Source organism: Ostrea edulis, chromosome 4 (assembly GCF_947568905.1).
Source record: "Ostrea edulis chromosome 4, xbOstEdul1.1, whole genome shotgun sequence".
Taxonomy (NCBI): domain Eukaryota; kingdom Metazoa; phylum Mollusca; class Bivalvia; order Ostreida; family Ostreidae; genus Ostrea; species Ostrea edulis.
In genome coordinates this window covers 88550896-88571588 of record NC_079167.1, presented here as the reverse complement: position 1 = coordinate 88571588, position 20693 = coordinate 88550896, and the positions used below count along the sequence as shown (strand labels likewise).

At 35.5% G+C, this 20693-nt stretch overlaps 1 protein-coding gene across 1 annotated transcript; it reads left to right on the top strand.

The window, feature by feature from the left end:
• Nucleotides 1-3: 3 nt before the first annotated feature.
• On the top strand, nucleotides 4-16571 carry LOC125668264 (phenylalanine--tRNA ligase alpha subunit-like). Its single transcript, XM_048902156.2, has 12 exons — nucleotides 4-141; nucleotides 5753-5890; nucleotides 6326-6427; nucleotides 7455-7573; nucleotides 7817-7909; nucleotides 9298-9426; nucleotides 10822-10937; nucleotides 11643-11727; nucleotides 13063-13162; nucleotides 14077-14323; nucleotides 15372-15486; nucleotides 16402-16571. Exons 1-12 carry the CDS (start codon nucleotides 4-6, stop codon nucleotides 16505-16507), a joined length of 1488 nt encoding a protein of 495 aa, XP_048758113.2. The 3' UTR covers nucleotides 16508-16571.
• Nucleotides 16572-20693: the final 4122 nt, after the last annotated feature.

The window sequence follows — 20693 nt, the reverse complement described above, 5'->3', positions numbered from 1 at the left end:
AGCATGGGCGACTTGTCACAAATTGTGTTGACAGAAGTCGGTAAGCAAGGGGAGGTAGATACACTACAACTGGCAAGTTCCATTGCAGAGGATCATCAAAAGATTGTGGGTGCAGTGAAGAGTCTGCAGTCTCTCGGTGATGTAAGGTTTTCAATTTGGCAGGTTATGATGCAACATGACACCCATGCCACAGTTTATTATTGCCATATGGATATACTACTTCCTAATTGCGTATTTTTCGCCTATAATCGATATTTTTCATAGAAAAATCTGCTAGATAAACACACGAAGGTTTCCAAAGTTATGATTTTTAAAGAAATATATATTTTTGCATATTTTGTACATTAAGGATAGAGAAAATTTGGATTAAATCATTCTCGTGTTTGCATACAGCGCAAATATGTTACTTCTTAGTATGTTTGTGTTATCTAATATTTAGTTATGGCGTAACCGTGTTTGAGGACGAAGCAAAAAGCATTGACATTAGTACATCTATATCCATAGCAGGACAAAAAATATCCTGAAGTTAGCAACTATAATGTGTGAGGACAGAGCTCTATCAAAGCATCCTAACACCTTGTTACACGACTAACTTTAGATGTTTGATCCGCTTTTTCATTGAACGCAGGAAATATTACACAATTGATGTAAACAGTGCAGTGTGACATATTCACTGACGGTGTTTAGCATATTCACAAACGTAGGAGACATCTGTGGTACAATCGCGTTAATCGAAGGGTATTTATATGATTAAGAAAATATGGTTTACATACTTTTGCAGATTTTATGAACTTGGGTACACAAAATTGAAATGATGCCTATCCAACTGCTTGTATTTAAATCTACGCCATTTTGACCAAAATTTTCAAGTTAGATACGTATTGTTTAATTTTTTGTCAATTTTCTATATTTTCCTTTTAAACATGTATACTGTATTTGCCCTACTGAGTGCCCCGGGTACTTAGAAAATTGAGGGGGGGAGGGTTATTTAGTACTCTATGCTGAAATATTCCCATTAAATTTGAATTGTATAAGTTTGAAAAGTTTCCAACAGAGGGTCCTGACATAACCTTTCTGAGTGATATATACAGTCCCTGAAACGTTCTACTTTACCATTTTTCCGTTCACTCACCGTTCGTTCACCGTGCGCTCTCCGTTCACAGTTTTGCGCTCACCGTTCGTTCATCGTTCAGTTTTTTCATTGTCATTCGGAACACCAAAGTGAAAGGACCAATCTTAATAGCAAGGCGAAAATGGAAGTTGAACGTGTGCGTAAGAGTGAAGGATACTTACTTACTATATCAGAAATTTAATTTTGAAGTACAAAATGTCAGGATTATCCACTGTGAATGCCGAAAGGTTCATTTGAGCTTTTGTTAAAAACAATTCTAAATGAGAGACGAATATAAGAGCTTGTCGTTATGAATTTAACCCAAGTTCAAAAAATAAGGCAGTTTCAGGTAATGAAAACCTCTTCCCCTGTGTTCACGATTTAGCATTTACAAGTTCGGGCACAAATTATAATTATTTTGCATTGCTTGACAAGAGTTTTAAACAGGTCCCCCCCCCCCCCCCCCCCCACTTTGAAAAATAAAAACAAACGATGCTACATAATGTACATTGTACCGTATGTACGTGTCAGAATGTCAAACTGATATGGCTATTTTACACCTATATTTATGAAAGACATTGTCAATAAACTGATATCTTTTGTAACATTTGTCCTTAATGCAAAGATGTAATTGTTTATCTGGTACGTTTCTGCATTAGCCTTTAAACATTTTACGGGTAGTTCAGTATAATAAACAGTTTGATCTACATCAAATATATACAAATACTGCACGATCTAACTGCAATCTATGGTCACATCAATAATAAAAATAGAAAGTTTTGTACTGATTATTTCCTCGGGGTCGATGTAGCTGCGACAAATGAATGACACAAAATATAAGTAGGAATATTTAATACTGTTAGGAGTGTTAAGGTGTTGACACAGTGTATACCGTCCGTATTGTTTGTTTATTGCATATATCTTAACTCCTTTTGGGGGTGTTTTGTTTGTTAATTACAGGTATCCCAAACAATCAAGTTCATAAAGTTTGAAGCCATACATGAGCACCTGTAAATTCTGGATGTCACTACACATGTAGACTATAGTGTTTTCCTTTTCACATGCATTGTTTATATATTATACCCATGCATTAAATGTATCTGTACATTTAATGGTATACACAATGTACATACGAAATTTGCTTTTGTTTGTGTATGACTGTTGCGTGTATTAATGTACAATTTGCGATACTTTCATGAAATTTATACATGTATACTCGGTACTTGTACAAAAATATATTACATTGAATATATCCAGAACTGTAAAATATGCTGTATCACAATTCCGGTTTATTTAATTTTTTATTAATTAATGTACATGTACATGTACATGTATTTTATTACTTGATTATGAAATAAGTAAAATCCCAGGGGAAAATGCGAAACATTCCGAGTAAATAGATCATTTTGCGTTCAGCGTGCGTTCAACGTTCGTTCACCGTTCACTCTGCGTTCGTTCACCGTTCGCTCACCGTTCAAGTGGGAAAGAAGAATGTTTCAGGGACTGTATCTTTTAATTTGCATGTGTTGTAATCCAATTGGTTTTGTTTGCAATGGGCCTCCGTGGCCAAGTGGGTAGAGCATCGCGCTCATAATCACACAGACTCTCACCTCTGGTCGGCGCGGGTTCGAATCCCACTCACGCTGGTAAGTGAGAAAGTTTCCCAGTTTACTTTCAGAAGGTCGGTGGTCTCTTCCCAGGTACATTGTATCTGGGTTCTCTCCTCCACCAATAAAAACTGGGCACCACCAGATAACTGAAAAATTGTTGAGTGTGGCGGAAAACATCAATCAATCAATCAATTTGTTTTCAATATTTTAATATGTTAATGTAGAATTCTTGATAAGTCAACATATCACCACGAACAATTTACTAAACTTTCGGTTTCACTTTCGCAGTACAACTATGGCTGAGTACAAATATAGTTCTTGCAATAGGGGATTTCATGTTTACAGAGATATCTGGGATCCATTCCAGGGAGAAACTCGAGAAACAAAAAGAAAGATCAACAATCCTATGTAATATGTCTTATGGCGTGACCGTGTTAGAGGGCGAAGCAAAAAGTATTGGCATTAGACAGGACAAAAAACACCCCGAAGTTAAAGCACGAGGACAGAGCTTTATCAAAGCATCCTCATTTTTTACATTTGATCCGCCTATTTATTGAACGCGGGAAACACTATGCAACTGATGTAAACAGTGCATTGTGACGTCATATTCAGCGTCTGTGTTTAGCAAATTCACAAACATAGGACTAGGAGACCTGTACGGTACGATTGTGTTAATCGAGAAGTGATTATATATTATTAAGAAAAAAAGATTTACATGCTTTTACGGATTTTATATAACATCTCAGAATGGCGTGAACATGGGTACACAAGATTCAAAATGGAGAAATACATGTCCACGTGCTAATATTCGAAACGATGCCATTAGGACCAAAATTTTCAAGTTCCATAGGTTTGGTTTAATTTTCCATTAGTTTTCTATATTTTCGTTTTAAACATGTATATATGTGTTACCTATAGGGAGAGCTCCGCTCTCATGGCCCTTCGGGTCGTGAGAGGGCTTCGCCCTCTATAAATATGCGATTGCTGTTGTAAAGGACGGTGCAGTAGTTGGACACGTGCCTCGAAAAATAAGTAAAGTTGTAGCATTCTTTTTAAAACATGGGGGGGACTTTGAAATGCATTGTAAATGGAAACTATTGCTACTCCTATGATACCGGTATTGGTGGACTAGAGATACCGTGTATTAGGAAATTAAGTGCAGAACCAAGATTATTAGAAAGATTAAAAACTCTATTATCAGAAAGGTGAGTAGTACTGTATTTCAAAGGGGACTCTTAATTTTTGAGAGTTGAAAAAAGTCCCAAGGGGCGCTTATAGAGGTAGGGGTGCTCAATAGGACGAATACGGTATATGTGTTACCTATAGGGAGAGCTCTGCTCTCGTGCCCCTTTGTGTCGCTTTCGCCCCCTATTATTATACGTTCGGGGGGGTATGTAGGAATCAGTTTGTCTGTCCGTCTGTCTGTCTGTGCAGATTCGTGTCCTGGCCACAACTTCTTTGTTCTTTGACTTTGGCATACCATATTTGGCACACAGGTGGATCACCATGAGAAGATGTGTCAAGTACCTTCATGACCTCTATATGATATTGACCCTTGACCTCAAGGTCAAAATTAAAGGTTTTTTACAATGGATTCGTATCAGGGCCGTAACTTCTTTGTTCTTTGACATAGGCATACCATATTTGACACATTAGTGTATCACCATGAGATGATGTTTCATGTACCTTCATGACCTCCATATGACCTTGACCTCAAGGTCAAAATTAAAGGTTTTTACAATGGATTCGTGTCAGGGCCATGACTTCTTTGTTCTTTGACATAGGCATACCATATTTGACACATGAGTGTATCACCATGAGACGATGTGTCAGGTACCTTCATGACCTCTATATGACCTTTAACTTTGACCTCAAGGTCAAAATTGATTATAGGGTTTTGACATAGCCATACCATAAGACATGGGTGTATCACCATGAGACTATGTGTCATGTACATTCATTACCTCTTTATGACCTTGACCTTTGATCTCAAGGTCAAAATTATAGGTTTATGCCATAGATTTGTGTTTGGACTATATCTGCCATTTTCTTCTTCAAAGGCATACCATATTTTGACACTCAGGAAAGAGGTAATTTATACCTATTAACAACACCCTTTGGGAGATTGGGGTAAGCGGGGGGTATTCTTAGTGAACATTGCTCACAGTACCTCTTGTTATACTTGATATATAAATTGAAAAAATATAAATTTTCACTCTATTTGTTAACAAAGTATAGGTTTTTGATTTTTTAATCATGCCACCACTTCCAAATCCTAGTCATTTTGATCATTATTCTCTACAACAAATCAGATTTGCTCAAAGATGAAATTTAAGGGAAAACATTTATAGCATTATGGCAAAGTGCCAAAATATTAAATGAACGTAACTAATTTATTAAGTTATAACTCACTCACTGATCATCAATGGAAGTTGCAATAGCCAGGGTAGCTAAAATCCCTCAACATTGAATTACCAATCACATTATCATGCAGATGCATGTCATGAATTGAGTTTATATGTTTATAACAGTTAAATTATTTCCAATGCAGATGAGTTAGTAAATCTAATAAGATTAGAGCAGTAAACAGAGATCTGAAATGGGCGGACCTGTTTTAGCTGGATCATGCACTCTTGATTGCATTTGTATTGCAAATATAATTTGTCGATTTAATGTTGAATTACATTTAGATAAAATGTACTAATGTTTTACAGTCTTTGTGATATTATGAAAACTGTGGATTGTCAACAAAATGGTGTATACTTCGAGCATGTAAATGACCAACATGACTTTATAGAATGTTGATAAATAAGACCTATTAGACCAACACATTCCTGAGAGCAAAAGATAGACATCCTGCAATTAATAATCATTATGTATAATGGAAGAGACAATATCATAATTTCTTTAAATCATTTTTTTTTTTTTTTATCCAAAACTGGCAATGATCCAGAAATAGACATAAAGCCCATACTTCAATATACCAATTTAATTACTATGATTATATAATCCATGGATTTATACATTTTAGGTTGTCAGTGTTGTGCAATATACAGTAAAACACTGGGAATTAACAGATGAAGGCAAAGATGTGGCAGCAAATGGAAGCCACGAGGCAAGGGTATTCAACGCAGTACCACCAGAAGGCATTGCTCAAGCTGAAATTATGGTATGCACCACATGGAACAAAACATGTATTTCCTTTGATTTTGATCTACACAGTGGACATATATATTAACAAGATGGGCAACTCTTGCAGTACAATTAACCAGGATTTTTAGGTCACCTGAATGACCTGTATGTTTTTGGTCTTTGTCTGACGTCTTTCATCGTCCATTAACAATTGTACTCTTTAGACTTCTTGAAAACTACAATGTCAATTGTGTGTGAAATTTTTATCTTGGTAGGAATTGAGTGTTGGGGTGCACAAGTAGGTCATGATGACCTAAAGTTTTAATTTTCTGATAGCTCATTTTGAAATATATCCTGATGTATCTGTAAGGCAATGAACTCCAATATGAAGTGCCTGATGGACATTTCTTTATGTACCTTGTTCCCTAGCCATGCACTCAGTTGATCTCTTACCTTATTACATATTTTACAGAAAGTGGTACCTAATGCCAAAATAGGGTTCAGCAAGGCGATGCAGGCGGGATGGATAGCCATGGATAAAAGTTGTACAGGTGGACCTAAAGTTTTCAGAAAGGTTAGTATGTAATAGAGTGGACACGAAATAAACATGTATTAGTTTAGAATAAACAGAGCTCTATTTGCAAATAGCTCAACAACAGTGGACTTTTGGGCTGGGTGTCCTAATTTTTATATAGAGACATCACCGGCTGTAGGTGAAGTGCCTCAAATTTTTATTTATGCACGACACTCAAGGCCATCCATTGCAGTGAAGCACTCAAGGCCATCCATAGCAGTGAGGCACTCAAAGCCATCCATAGCAGTGAGGCACTCAAGGCCATCCATAGCAGTGAGGCACTCAAGGCCATTCATAGCAGTGAGGGTTCTTTATCGTCTCAACACCAACTTTGACACAGGACCTCCATTTTTAAGGTCATATCCAAAAGAACCTTGGCTCTCACTCCTAATGTCAGGCAGTTGACAAAGCAACAATGACTACAATGTACCTATGATAAATGTGTTAGGATTGACGTGGGACTGGGATCGAAAATCAAATTCGAGACTGCTTGGTTGTGAAATAAACGCCTTAACCACAAGGCTGCCATGACTGATAACAGTACAAGTAAAATGATCTCTGAGGGAATGCTTCATATAGAAGATGACATTTTTATAGATAATTATACAGAATTTTGATGATACAGGTGTAGTTATATTTTCCATTGATAAGTCGAATACTGTATATTTTTTTGACATTCGGAACACAGACTAGAATTTCAATTACAGAACCTCATGAATAGATAAGATAAGTTTATTCCAATTTGGGGCCCAGAGGGCATAACAGCAAGACAGCTTATAAAGAAGGAAATTTCAAAAAAGAAAGTTTACAACATTAACTACAGATTACATGAACTGCAAACTACATGTGGCTGTAGCATATTTGTTGGTTACAAGGCGACAGAGAAGTGTTGATTTCGAATACTGCAAATAGGGACCACTTCACAACAGATCGCAAATTTTGATCACATTCTTATGAGATATTTGTGAAATAAGTTACTGCTCTTTGATCGCTTAGTTGTTTAAAGTTTATATTGAAATAATTACAGGCGGACTGTATCAAAGACTCCGTGCAGGAATGCATGGTAAAGTTCGCAGCCAGTGATTCCGGAGATGTCCCTGATAACCAGAAAGCTGACTTTAAAAAGAGAAAATTGATCACTGAAGTGTTAGTATCATATGTCACTCATAGATCAAGTTAAGTTCGAATAAAGTATTTAACTTTGTGGTATTTTTCAGTAGGCAGTAGAGTTTTCTTTAGACATGTATATATATAAGTATGGCTCTGAGTGCATTCTAACTGTAGGTCTGAGGGAGAATATGATTTAATGCTCGAATAATTTGATTGAAGACGAGTGCTCTTAATTTGTGATATAATGTACTTCAATATTTCACTATTTTCATGTTACAGAAAGGTAGTTGGTTACAAAGTGTCAAAGGGAAGCAACTTTACCCTGTCCATCAGCAAGGCTGAAGTAGATCTGACACCTGAAATGATACAGAGGTAAATTTCATAATAATTGATTAATTCTCTATATAATTTCATGCAGTAAAACACAGTTACAGCAAACACGCTTATAATGAATTCACACTTACAGTAAAGTGATTTTCATTCCCTGTAGTTTTAAAATACATTATGAACTTATTGGATATAACGAATTATGTTTATAATGAATCAAAATTGTTCTTCCCAAGCATTTCAATGTAAGCATGTTTTACTGTAAATGTGATTACTGAAATGTTGAGGTATAATTGTATGTACCTAATTACTGAAGTGATACAGAGGTATACAGTAAAACACAGTTACAGCAAATACATTGATTTCATTATATCTGTAATGTGTTATATCTGCATATCTTGGGTTCTCCATAATGCAAGATCCTGGATGTGGCAAAAAATTGTAGGATGCAAGAAAATTTAAAAACAAGTCAAAACTTAATTAATGAAATAATCTGAGGTACATTATCGAATTATAAAGAATTTCAATTTAACTTAGGAAATGATGGTAAAAATACAGATTATATATCTGTATTCAGTGATTGGGAAGGCCAAAATGGCCTATGGGACTATGGCCCCACGGTTCAAGTTTTCAATGGGCCATTTTTAGATTTAATGGGCCATCAACATATTTTGAATGACCATTTTCAATAAATAGCAAATGTGCAGTGGAACATTATTGTTTTAATTGAAACTCTGAACCATGACCACAATCATTTCCACCGCTCTTGAAAATTTTTCTTCTTTGTTTCAATGTCCCCTTCTCACCGGTATCATTGCTTTTATTGGCATTGGTATTAGAAGACAGTCTCTCAGGGTTTTTTTTATTTGTTTTTTTTTTTTTCACTTTTTGTCGTTTCTATATCTGTCTTTGGACTTCCGAAGCTTAAACGCTAAAGTATAAGCATGAGAAGACATGATGAGATGTGGTGTAAGAGGAAATAGTTTATTGGTTATCTATTTTGATTTGTATTGCTTCAACCAATGAGATTCGGTGTATCAGAATACATAAGAATTAAAAATGAAAGTACAAAAATAAGTAAGTCGTACCCAATTCATTCTAGAGAAAAAAACGTAAGTTACAATCGATAATGAATGCGCACTTTGGCACATGGATTAGATAATTTAATTCGCCAATTTTCACCTGAATGGGACTATGGCGCAGGGCGCATGGCCTTCCCAATCACTGCTGTATTGAATTTTTTTTTTTAAATTCAATTTTAAGTTTGAATCATTATTCTTGTGTTGGTTCAAGTAAGCATTGAGACCCATGGGTCTCTTGTTTTGCTGTGCTTCAACTTTAGCTGCATGCAGATATTAGCTGATTTTTAGTATGTGTTTAGGAACACATGTAATACTATATTGGTTCTATTTGATGTATTTTTTGTTTTGTAGTGGATCATGGAAAACTAAAACCTTTAAGGAGTACAATTTTGATGCTCTTGGGTTACCCCCTGCAGCAGGTCACCTTCACCCTCTCCTCAAGGTCAGGGCACAGTACAGACAGATCTTTCTTGAAATGGGGTGAGTGATTTGGAATGCGATACCATTGTTCAATAATAAAATATATACATAGGAAAAAATTTACTACATTAGATTGAACTTTGTGCACTTTCACTACTTTAACTGCCTTTTATACAGTTAAAGTGTACCCTCAACGGTTATCAATATTCCAAAATTCAAAATAACAAATTTATTCTGAATTCTTCCATCAGAATTGAGGAACTGGTGGAGAAATTTAAGGACCTCACCCCCCTTGAAAACGTGTCCTGTGATTTTCCAATTTTTGCAGGTTTGAGGACCTTATCACTGAAGCATCATGTAGTACTCAACAGCTGACATCACAGCCTACTATACAGTGTAACTTATTTTAGTAGATTATGATGTCATAGCTAGCACAGCAAAGACAGCCACTATCATGACGTGGGGTCTCTGCTGTGATGTATTTCAGTCATGTGATCAGTGTCCTGCCTATCCTCAAGCATTAGATAATTAGTTTTTGTTGAATCTGCTGTGTGATGAGCACACATGTGAATAACATGCTGCATTGTGTTAGAGCATTATGAAAACTTTGATCTTCGTATTTATTCGTACCATGTGATATTTTTTAGTAATGATACCCTGCACTTACACATTGTATTTATTTTCTTCTTACTTGTAATTTTGAAACTGAAGTTCATCTGTAGGGGTCAGATCACCTGTACTGTGTCAATGTATTTATATCTCACTGGAATCACTGACCTCTCAAATTGACATGAAAAGCTACATACATGTATTCATAAGAAACAATTAGATCTCAAAATATTGAATATGAGGAATGGATGTGCCAGTTTCGAGATACAAGCTTTTCTGTGTAGGAGGTGCATTTAGTGGAACTTTGCCTAAGTGGGACAGATCGGACTTGCAGTCATTGATGAAGACGACAAAATGTATTAAAAGCAGCTTCTCTTTAAAAATATGTAAATGTGGTAAATACAAAAACTATCGAAAGAAATTATTTATTAAAGTGGAAACAAAAACAATGTTATATTTGCAAGTAATATCCTAGATATGGTACTTACGACCAACAAAATAATGTGATATAATATTAATTCCATATAATAATTACTCCCTGGATACTTGATATCAATTACTGATAAATATAGTACGTCTATTTTAATGCCTGGGAATTCCAACAGAAATGAAAGTAGAATGTTAATATAAGAAATGAATTTTATTTGTGAAAATACTAAGGCACAAGTGCTAACATATGAAAAAATATGAAATACTTTTACCATTACTAAATAGATTTAGCTGTGTTTTTAGCTTCACTGAGATGCCAATACTTTTACTATTACTAAATAGATTTAGTTGTGTTTTTAGCTTCACTGAGATGCCAATATTTTTACCATTACTAAATAGATTTAGTTGTGTTTTCAGCTTCACTGAGATGCCAACCCAGAACTTTGTGGAGAGCTGCTTCTGGAACTTTGACTCTCTGTTTCAGCCACAACAACATCCTGCCAGGGACGCACACGACACTTTCTTCATCTCAGGTAGGTAAACAACAACATTCTGCCAGGGATGCACATGACACCTTTTTCATCTCAGGTAGGTAAACAATTACATTCTGCCAGGGACGCACACGACATCTTCTTCATATCAGGTAGGTAAATAATAACAACCTGCCAGGTACAACACACATTCTTCATCTCAGATAAATGTATATACTATTAGTTACACGGTTAGTTAGTGACCTTATACTGAAAAATACATGGTGTGAAAAGAAAACCCGTATTGGGCGAGGCAAAGCCGAGCCCCATACGGGTTTTCTTTTCACACCATGTATTTTTCAGTATCAGGTCACTAGCTAACTGTGTAACGAATTTATCACGTCGAAGACCTCTAACTGTATATGTGGGGGTCTATATCATACAACTTAGTCAAATGTCTTTCCTTTTCTTTAAGAATAATTGAAAACAACTGTTCTGAATTATTGCAAGTCGAACCTGACAATTAATTACTCGCTCAATATGGATTTTTCTTGCATGATACAGTTTTTTCATGGCATCATGTGACCAAGATCTGACCAATTAGATTTCAGAAAATTTTTAGATTAGCACAAACTATGAATTAGCCTTCTTATTTCAGCAGCAAAACCAAAGGAGCTCACACATTGATCTCTTCAATTCAAGTACACATACAGTATGTTTACCAAAGTTTATAAGATTGTCACATTTGTCCATGGTTTCTTGTTTCAGAACCAAGAACTGCACACGAATTTCCAATGGATTATTTGTATCGAGTGAAGAAAATCCACTCTGAAGGGGGGCACGGCTCACAAGGGTAAGCATCCAGAGGCAGAGGGATCTTCCTTTGTTTTATGTTTTGCAGGTGCTGTAAAGGGGAAAACATTCACTTGAGTTTTATTTTCGCTGTATTCGTGATTATATTCATGATTACAAAAATAAACCTATCAGAAAGTGCTGCTCAAAGTAATTGTAAGTAAACATTAAATATTCTAAGGGGTTTATCTGCAGAATTTAAACCATCATGAAATATCGAGCAATAAAACCCATGAAATTTTAGCCCCACGAAATTAAAACCCTTATCAGTATTAATTCAGATATTATTATACCAAATTTAGTGGGTTTGTAGGTCAGACTATTTTACACAATCATGAATTCATGAAGTCGGTGCTGTGGTATATTTTAAAACAACCCTGAATTAGCATCATAAGTGCTGTGGTATACAACGTATTAACAATCTTGAATTGGCACTAACAGTCAGCACTCTCAGTGTTTGAATTTTGTGAAATGTGTGACTTTTGTTTAAAAGAAGCATATTTAAATTTGTTAAAAAACCAATATTCATATCACCCTCACCAACAATCCAAAGACTTTTCCTTGATTATTAATTTTCATTAATTGGTGCTGAATTCTCTTTAAACATGTAATTAGAATATGAGAATGTAGTCAAGAGCCTCAAAAGTTGTGCACAATTTCAAGAATTTTACGAATAATGATACAAAGCCACTGTGAGCATGACTTAATGATAGACAGAAAGCGGCAGGCATCTCACTATTTATTTATCGCTCTTCAACCAGTAAGTAACAGTTTTTGAAAATCACACCATAACACCAAAATGTTAGTATAGAATTATATTATTAAAGAGAGATAAGTTTAAAGCCCCTGTGGGACTTGACTGCACAGTCTCCAGATTACCATTTTAACCCCTTAATCCACTGACATATACATACAAGTGATAAATTTGGAAAGAACAAAGGATGTAGTCATTTCTGATTTTATTTTTGCCGTAGATGTGTACGTCTGTTGTAAAAATTGTAATGATGTGTTAGTCCACACTAAAGATGTGAATTGACTGGTAAAGGAATAAAATGAACTGGTCCTCTTTTAGGAAGATGTTAAGTGGACTGGTCCATTTTTGATAAAGGTATAAAAAGAAGTGGGTTACATTCGTAAAGATATAAGGTAGACTGGTTCATTTTTATTAAAGTATATTGTGGAGTGGTTTGCCTTTTAAAATTTATAAAGATATGTAATGCATTAGTTTACTTCAAAGGTATAGAATGGACTGAATTTCTGTTAGAGGTATAAATTGCTCTGATTTATTCCAATGGTATAGAGAAGAAGGAATAAATTGCACTGGTTTACTTTGAAGGTATAAAGTGGACTGGAAGATAGAGGAAGCAGAAAAGAACATTTTAAGGACACATACCACCGCCAACTCGGCCAGGATGTTGTACCAGTTAGCCCAACAGGTGGCAGTTTAGTTCTGTATTACGTCGTTAGAGAAGTTGTCAAAATCCATCTAAAGTACATATAGCATGAAAGTTCAAAACCAGAAAAACATTAGAGATACTGTTTCAAATGCTTTGTTTTTTGACTGTAATGTACATGTATTACAGCGCAAATCCTCCATTACTACTTTTGTCAGAGACATTCTGCTCCGCAATTTGAACATGAAATGAGGCCAAAATCAAAAGTCTTGATCTATTTGTTTGGAATTAATGGCCGAGTGTTTAAATGATAAGAACCCCACTTAATACAGAAGTATATCATATAAAAATGTGAAGAATTTTCTTTTCTTGATATTTCTTTGACTTGGAGATTAAAATTGAGATCAGGTTTGGTCTTACACAAATTCAGAAGAGTGACACAAGTGTAAAAGGCCTAACAAGAATCCCCCACCCCCACCCCCCTCTAACTCTATGAGTGTGCTATAATACTGTAGATTCCTAAATATACACGAGGGAATTTATTATCACGTAATCTCATCTGAGGCATCACTCGCGAAATATAATTACTCACTTTTAATTTTCTGTTGCTAACTTGCATGTAAGAACTGTTGATTAAAAAAGAACACACGAATTCATGTTAATGCGATATTAAGTATAAAGTGGCCGATGTCAGGTTTTCAGGGTTTGGAGAAGTTTCACTGTACTCACATAAAATAAGGAATCTACAGTAAGTCATGAAATCACTTTAGAACAGACAAAAAATAATTTCCTTCCCTGCCTCCTGTTTTTGAAAATCCCTGTTGAATGTTGTTTATGTCTGACCTTACAGTTGATTCTTCATCATAATTAACCTGTGATGCTGATGTCTATATAGTTGTGCATAGACAATTTACTTGCCAGGCCAGGTGTATAAACCTTGAATATCATTTTTGTAGGAAGAGTTCACACCAGTGAAGTACTTCTCAATAGACAGGGTATTTCGAAATGAGAACGTAGATGACACACATTTAGCGGAATTTCATCAAATCGAAGGGTCTGTCACTGACTACGGACTCACATTAGGGGACCTAATGGGAATCATTCAGGAATTTTTCAAAAAATTAGGTATCACCAAACTCCGTTTCAAACCTGCCTACAACCCCTATACAGAACCCAGCATGGAAATATTCAGTTATCATGAAGGTAAGGAACCATTACAGAGTGGCAGGTGCTTGTTCTGGCTGTAAGACTACGGGGTAAATCTGCTCATTTATTGCAGTAGATTGAGTTTTACCAATTTTTTGTGGGTCTGCAGAATTTGCAAAAATGTTTGTTTAAAAAGAATTATCCTGTGAAAGTAATGTATTACAAATTTTATCGACCGGTGCATGAATTTTAGCAACGAAATAATTGTTTTTAGGAGACACGTAATAAAGCATTGATATGTTGTAATTCATCTGTATTGAAAGTTACACTTAGATATGTTGTGATTTATCTCTATTGAAATTTACACTTAGATATGTTGTAATTTATCTGTATTGAGAGTTACACTTAGATATGTTGTAATTTATCTCTATTGAAAGTTACACTTAGATATGTTGTGATTTATCTCTATTGAAATTTACACTTAGATATGTTGTAATTTATCTCTATTGAGAGTTACACTTAGATATGTTGTAATTTATCTCTATTGAAATTTACACTTAGATATGTTGTAATTTATCTGTATTGAAAGTTACACTTAGATATGTTGTGATTTATCTCTATTGAAATTTACACTTAGATATGTTGTAATTTATCTGTATTGAGAGTTACACTTAGATATGTTGTAATTTATCTCTATTGAGAGTTACACTTAGATATGTTGTGATTTATCTCTATTGAAACTAACGTTACAAGCATTGTGACATAACATACAGGACGGTGTAAAATAGATTTTAATAGGTCTATTATGCAAGTCTTAATCCTCCTGTCCTGAAATATTTTTAAATGTTTCAAATGTCTAATAAAATGTCTACTGCACATGTAATGAGAAATTCAAAACATAAAAACAGTCACAATTTTTCTTCTTGGTTTCAAAATGAGGCAAGATCACTGTTGATCTGCTTGTGATCCCAAATCTTTTCAACCTGCAAAATGCTTTATGAAACAACTCAAGTTAAAGAGACTCATCCATGTACAACTTACTTATGACAACACTCTTGCACCTCCATTATCTTTCTTTCAATTTACTTTTCTTTTGTACCTCCAGGACTGAAGAAATGGGTAGAAATTGGAAACTCTGGGATTTTCCGACCTGAAATGTTGCTTCCAATGGGTCTACCTGAAAACGTCTCCGTCATAGCCTGGGGCTTATCACTTGAGAGGTGAATTCTAGTCATTGAGTCATTAGCCCTAGAAGTTATCCCAGATGCTTTTATTCTCAAGTTTTATCTGTAACCTTAGAATTTGATGTCAATAAGAATTGCAGTTTGTTTTAAAAAGTTGATTTATTGCATCCATGAAGGAAAGCATTTTTTAAAGTGATCTTTTAAAATCTCCATTTATTAATTCAACTTCAGGCTGAAACATTGAACAATACTGTATTCCACATATGGCCCAAGACTTATAGAATCCTTCATTAGTACGAGTGTGGGATAGGGAAATTCCACCAAGGGGACAAGATTCGCAGTATAGGACGAGGCTTTGCCTTTTGCGAATCTTGTTTCAGAGGTGGAATTTCCCTATCCCACACGAGTAAATAATGAAGGGTTATTTTTCTCACATTTTACTTACAGTTTAGTGCATAAATTTAGGAACTTTGACAAAATTCTAAATTATCAAAATCCTCATTTGAACATCGATGCTAATTAGATAGCCAGAAAGAGCATACCCGAAAATGGTTTACACTGTAAGTGTAAACTAAAAAACCCAAGGTTGTCCACCAGAAAGCTATACTACATTAAAGTTTAAAGATAACAATGCAAAATATTTTTACATGTACTTCACCGTGTAACGTAAATATTCACCGTATAACGTAAATCATAGAAAATATATGACGTCACAATCAAATGACGTCGCAGCAGTGTGAGACAGAAAAATCTCACATGGGTAAAGTCGATCTCATACTGGTGATAATGTGAGGAATATTTTTGCCTGTCATTGTTTATAAATCTAATAATGTGAACAGAATAATGCTTAAAAGAGTTATTTCCCATTCTGTTGAGCTACGCTTTTGAAAAGGCGAGACATGGCATTTGAGTCGCTGAAATCATTTATTGAATTTTTTTTTATTTTTGCAGGCCAACCATGATTAAATACAAAATAGATGATATCCGAACACTCATCGGACCAAAAGTGAACCTGCAGATGGTGTACGACAACCCCGTGTGTGTTCTAGACAATTGATCCATCTCATTCATCTTATTATTGTACAGATATTATTTATGTATTAAAAAGATGTAATGTCACATATTTATGTTGAAAATTTCAGGAAGGAGAGGGTCTATTTAAGTGTCAATCACGGTTATTCATCGATTGTTGATACGCACCATTTTATTTCTCCATTCCAAGGTCACTCCAACAAGCTCAACTGCATCTTCAATTCCATATTAAGTTGTATATGTAAAGATGATAAATTTCAAATTTTGTTTTATCTATGACCTTGGCTCTGTCTATTTGACCTTGTTTCGGGTCAGGAAACACCACCTGGCCATAAGCATTTTTGATTTATCCAGAACCACTGGACCAATTTTAACCAAACTTGCTACAAAGCATCCTTACCTATAGTGGATTCAATGTTGTTCAAATGAAGAGTCAGGCCTTCTGCCAAGGGAAGATAATTCAGAAATAGTGAAAAACCACAAAAGTCAAAACTTGTATGAAACATTCCTTATATAATGAAGATTCAAGTTTGTTCAAAACTTGAGTTGCAAAATAGTTAATCTGATTAACATGGAAGTTCTCATGTGACCTTTACATTAATTAAATGACCTTTGATCAGGATTAGAACACATCCAGTAATAGCTTATCTTTCTCTGTTGTAAAGATACGACCTGGATAAAGAATTCATTTTATACAAATGACTGCAACATTGTCCTTACCTTGAGATTGGATCAAGACACATCTGTACAAATCAATATACTCCGACATACGACATATAATTCTCATCGACCTTGGTTTGGAGTCGAGACCACAGCATTGTGTCATATGCACCATTTGCATTCTGTAAGGATATGCCCCAGATAAAACATTTTTGATCCCTTTATTATACAGTGCAATAAGGGACATAGTAGTGGGACCAGTCCCATGTGTGCGCTTGTGTAGACACTCGCTAGAACCTGCATCTTTTGATTGATTGATTTGTTACTTCATTATTCTTATATAGCTTTGTTATCAAGAATCTCAAAAAGTCAAGATCACTAGGGGACTTGATAGAAAAAGCTTGTAGACACTAAAGGCAGTATATTTCGATAAATCTGTATTTACATGTAGCTAGATACTGTAGATTTCTAAATTATCACGTAATTTCGCAGCAAGCATCACTAGTAAAATAAAGTTATTCACTTCTATTTTTCTGTCATTAAAATACATGCAAGAACAACACACAAATTCATGTTCACGCGGTTCAACGTATAGGAGTCATTTCATCATATTAAGTACCCGCATAAAATAAAGGAATATACACTTTTATTTTATTCACGCCTACATTGCAAGGGAATGACCTGCCTCGCAGAGCTTTTGACCAAGGCATTGTCTAAATAACACTTGGAAATGATCGTTGCATGGTATTGTTCTAATGACCTTGGAATGAGATAAGTACATGCCGTAGCAACCTTTGTCGGGTACAACCATCTTACTGTATAAGAAGAAAATAACTCGTGGTGAAAATATTCACGGTCTAGACAAATCCGCAAATTTAGAAACCATGAATAAATTTTATTGAAAAGAGGTATCATTGTTTTTAGTTCACTTGACTACCTGAAAATATCGGGGTTTTACATATTGGTCAGTATACAAGACACCTAACCTACAAATGTAAATTTTTATAATTACGTTCTGTATTTCACTTATTTTAGCTTGTCACGTTTGGGGGGGGTTTTTTTCTTCAATTTCTAGCCACTCAAATCAATGATTTAATTGTATTGATCTTTTAATCACCCCTTTGTTATAAAGTTGTAGCCAACTATTGGTGTTTGATCAATCAAAACATAAGCGGCCTCCATGTAACCAGCTGGTAACAGGCCCCTGTGTACCCCGACATATACAGTTTATGTACATCAGGGATTAATCACCAGAACATATACAGTGTATGTACATCAGGGACTAATCACCAGAACATATACAGTGTATGTACATCGGGGATTAATCACCACATACAGTGTATGTACATCAGGGACTAATCACCAGAACATATACAGTGTATGTACATAAGGGACTAATCACCAGATACAGTGTATGTACATCAGGGATTAATCACCAGATACAGTGTATGTACATCAGGGATTAATCACCAGAACATATACAGTGTATGTACATCAGGGACTAATCACCAGAACATATACAGTGTATGTACATCAGGGACTAATCACCAGATACAGTGTATGTACATCAGGGATTAATCACCAGAACAGATACAGTGTATGTACATCAGGGACTAATCAACAGATACAGTGTATGTACATCAGGGATTAATCACCAGAACAGATACAGTGTATGTACATCAGGGACTAATCACCAGATACAGTGTATGTACATCAGGGATTAATCACCAGAACATATACAGTGTATGTACATCAGGGATTAATCACCAGATACAGTGTATGTACATCAGGGATTAATCACCAGATACAGTGTATGTACATCAGGGACTAATCACCAGAACATATACAGTGTATGTACATCAGGGACTAATCACCAGAACATATACAGTGTATGTACATCGGGGATTAATCACCACATACAGTGTATGTACATCAGGGACTAATCACCAGAACATATACAGTGTATGTACATCAGGGACTAATCACCAGAACATATACAGTGTATGTACATCAGGGACTAATCACCAGAACATATACAGTGTATGTACATCAGGGACTAATCACCAGAACATATACAGTGTATGTACATCAGGGACTAATCACCAGATACAGTGTATGTACATCAGGGATTAATCACCAGATACAGTGTATGTACATCAGGAATTAATCACCAGAACATATACAGTGTATGTACATCAGGGACTAATCACCAGAACATATACAGTGTATGTACATCAGGGACTAATCACCAGATACAGCGTATGTACATCAGGGATTAATCACCAGAACAGATACAGTGTATGTACATCAGGGACTAATCACCAGATACAGTGTATGTACATCAGGGATTAATCACCAGAACAGATACAGTGTATGTACATCAGGGACTAATCACCAGATACAGTGTATGTACATCAGGGATTAATCACCAGAACATATACAGTGTATGTACATCAGGGATTAATCACCAGATACAGTGTATGTACATCAGGGATTAATCACCAGATACAGTGTATGTACATCAGGGATTAATCACCAGATACAGTGTATGTACATCAGGGATTAATCACCAGAACATATACAGTGTATGTACATCAGGGACTAATCACCAGATACAGTGTATGTACATCAGGGACTAATCACCAGATACAGTGTATGTACATCAGGGACTAATCACCAGAACATATACAGTGTATGTACATCAGGGACTAATCACCAGAACATATACAGTGTATGTACATCAGGGACTAATCACCAGATACAGTGTATGTACATCAGGGACTAATCACCAGATACAGTGTATGTACATCAGGGATTAATTACCAGATACAGTGTATGTACATCAGGGACTAATCACCAGAACATATACAGTGTATGTACATCAGGGACTAATCACCAGAACATATACAGTGTATGTACATCAGGGATTAATCACCAGATACAGTGTATGTACATCAGGGACTAATCACCAGAACATATACAGTGTATGTACATCAGGGACTAATCACCAGAACATATACAGTGTATGTACATCAGGGACTAATCACCAGATACAGTGTATGTACATCAGGGATTAATCACCAGATACAGTGTATGTACATCAGGGATTAATCACCAGATATAGTGTATGTACATCAGGGATTAATCACCAGAACATATACAGTGTATGTACATCAGGGATTAATCACCAGATACAGTGTATGTACATCAGGGATTAATCACCAGATACAGTGTATGTACATCAGGGATTACTCACCAGATACAATGTATGTACATCAGGGACTAATCACCAGAACATATACAGTGTATGTACATCAGGGATTAATCACCAGATACAGTGTATGTACATCAGGGATTAATCACCAGATACAGTGTATGTACATCAGGGATTACTCACCAGATACAATGTATGTACATCAGGGATTAATCACCAGAACATATACAGTGTATGTACATCAGGGATTAATCACCAGATACAATGTATGTACATCAGGGATTAATCACCAGATACAGTGTATGTACATCAGGGATTAATCACCAGAACATATACA

Excerpts from the sequence above, each read along its gene's own strand:
- LOC125668264 (XM_048902156.2), top strand. The coding sequence starts at position 4 with ATGGGCGACTTGTCACAAATTGTGTTGACAGAAGTCGGTAAGCAAGGG. Across the intron at positions 7,574-7,816 it reads AGAAAATTGATCACTGAAGT|AAAGGTAGTTGGTTACAAAG; the intron begins GTTAGTATCATA and ends TTCATGTTACAG. Across the intron at positions 7,910-9,297 it reads ACACCTGAAATGATACAGAG|TGGATCATGGAAAACTAAAA; the intron begins GTAAATTTCATA and ends TTTGTTTTGTAG.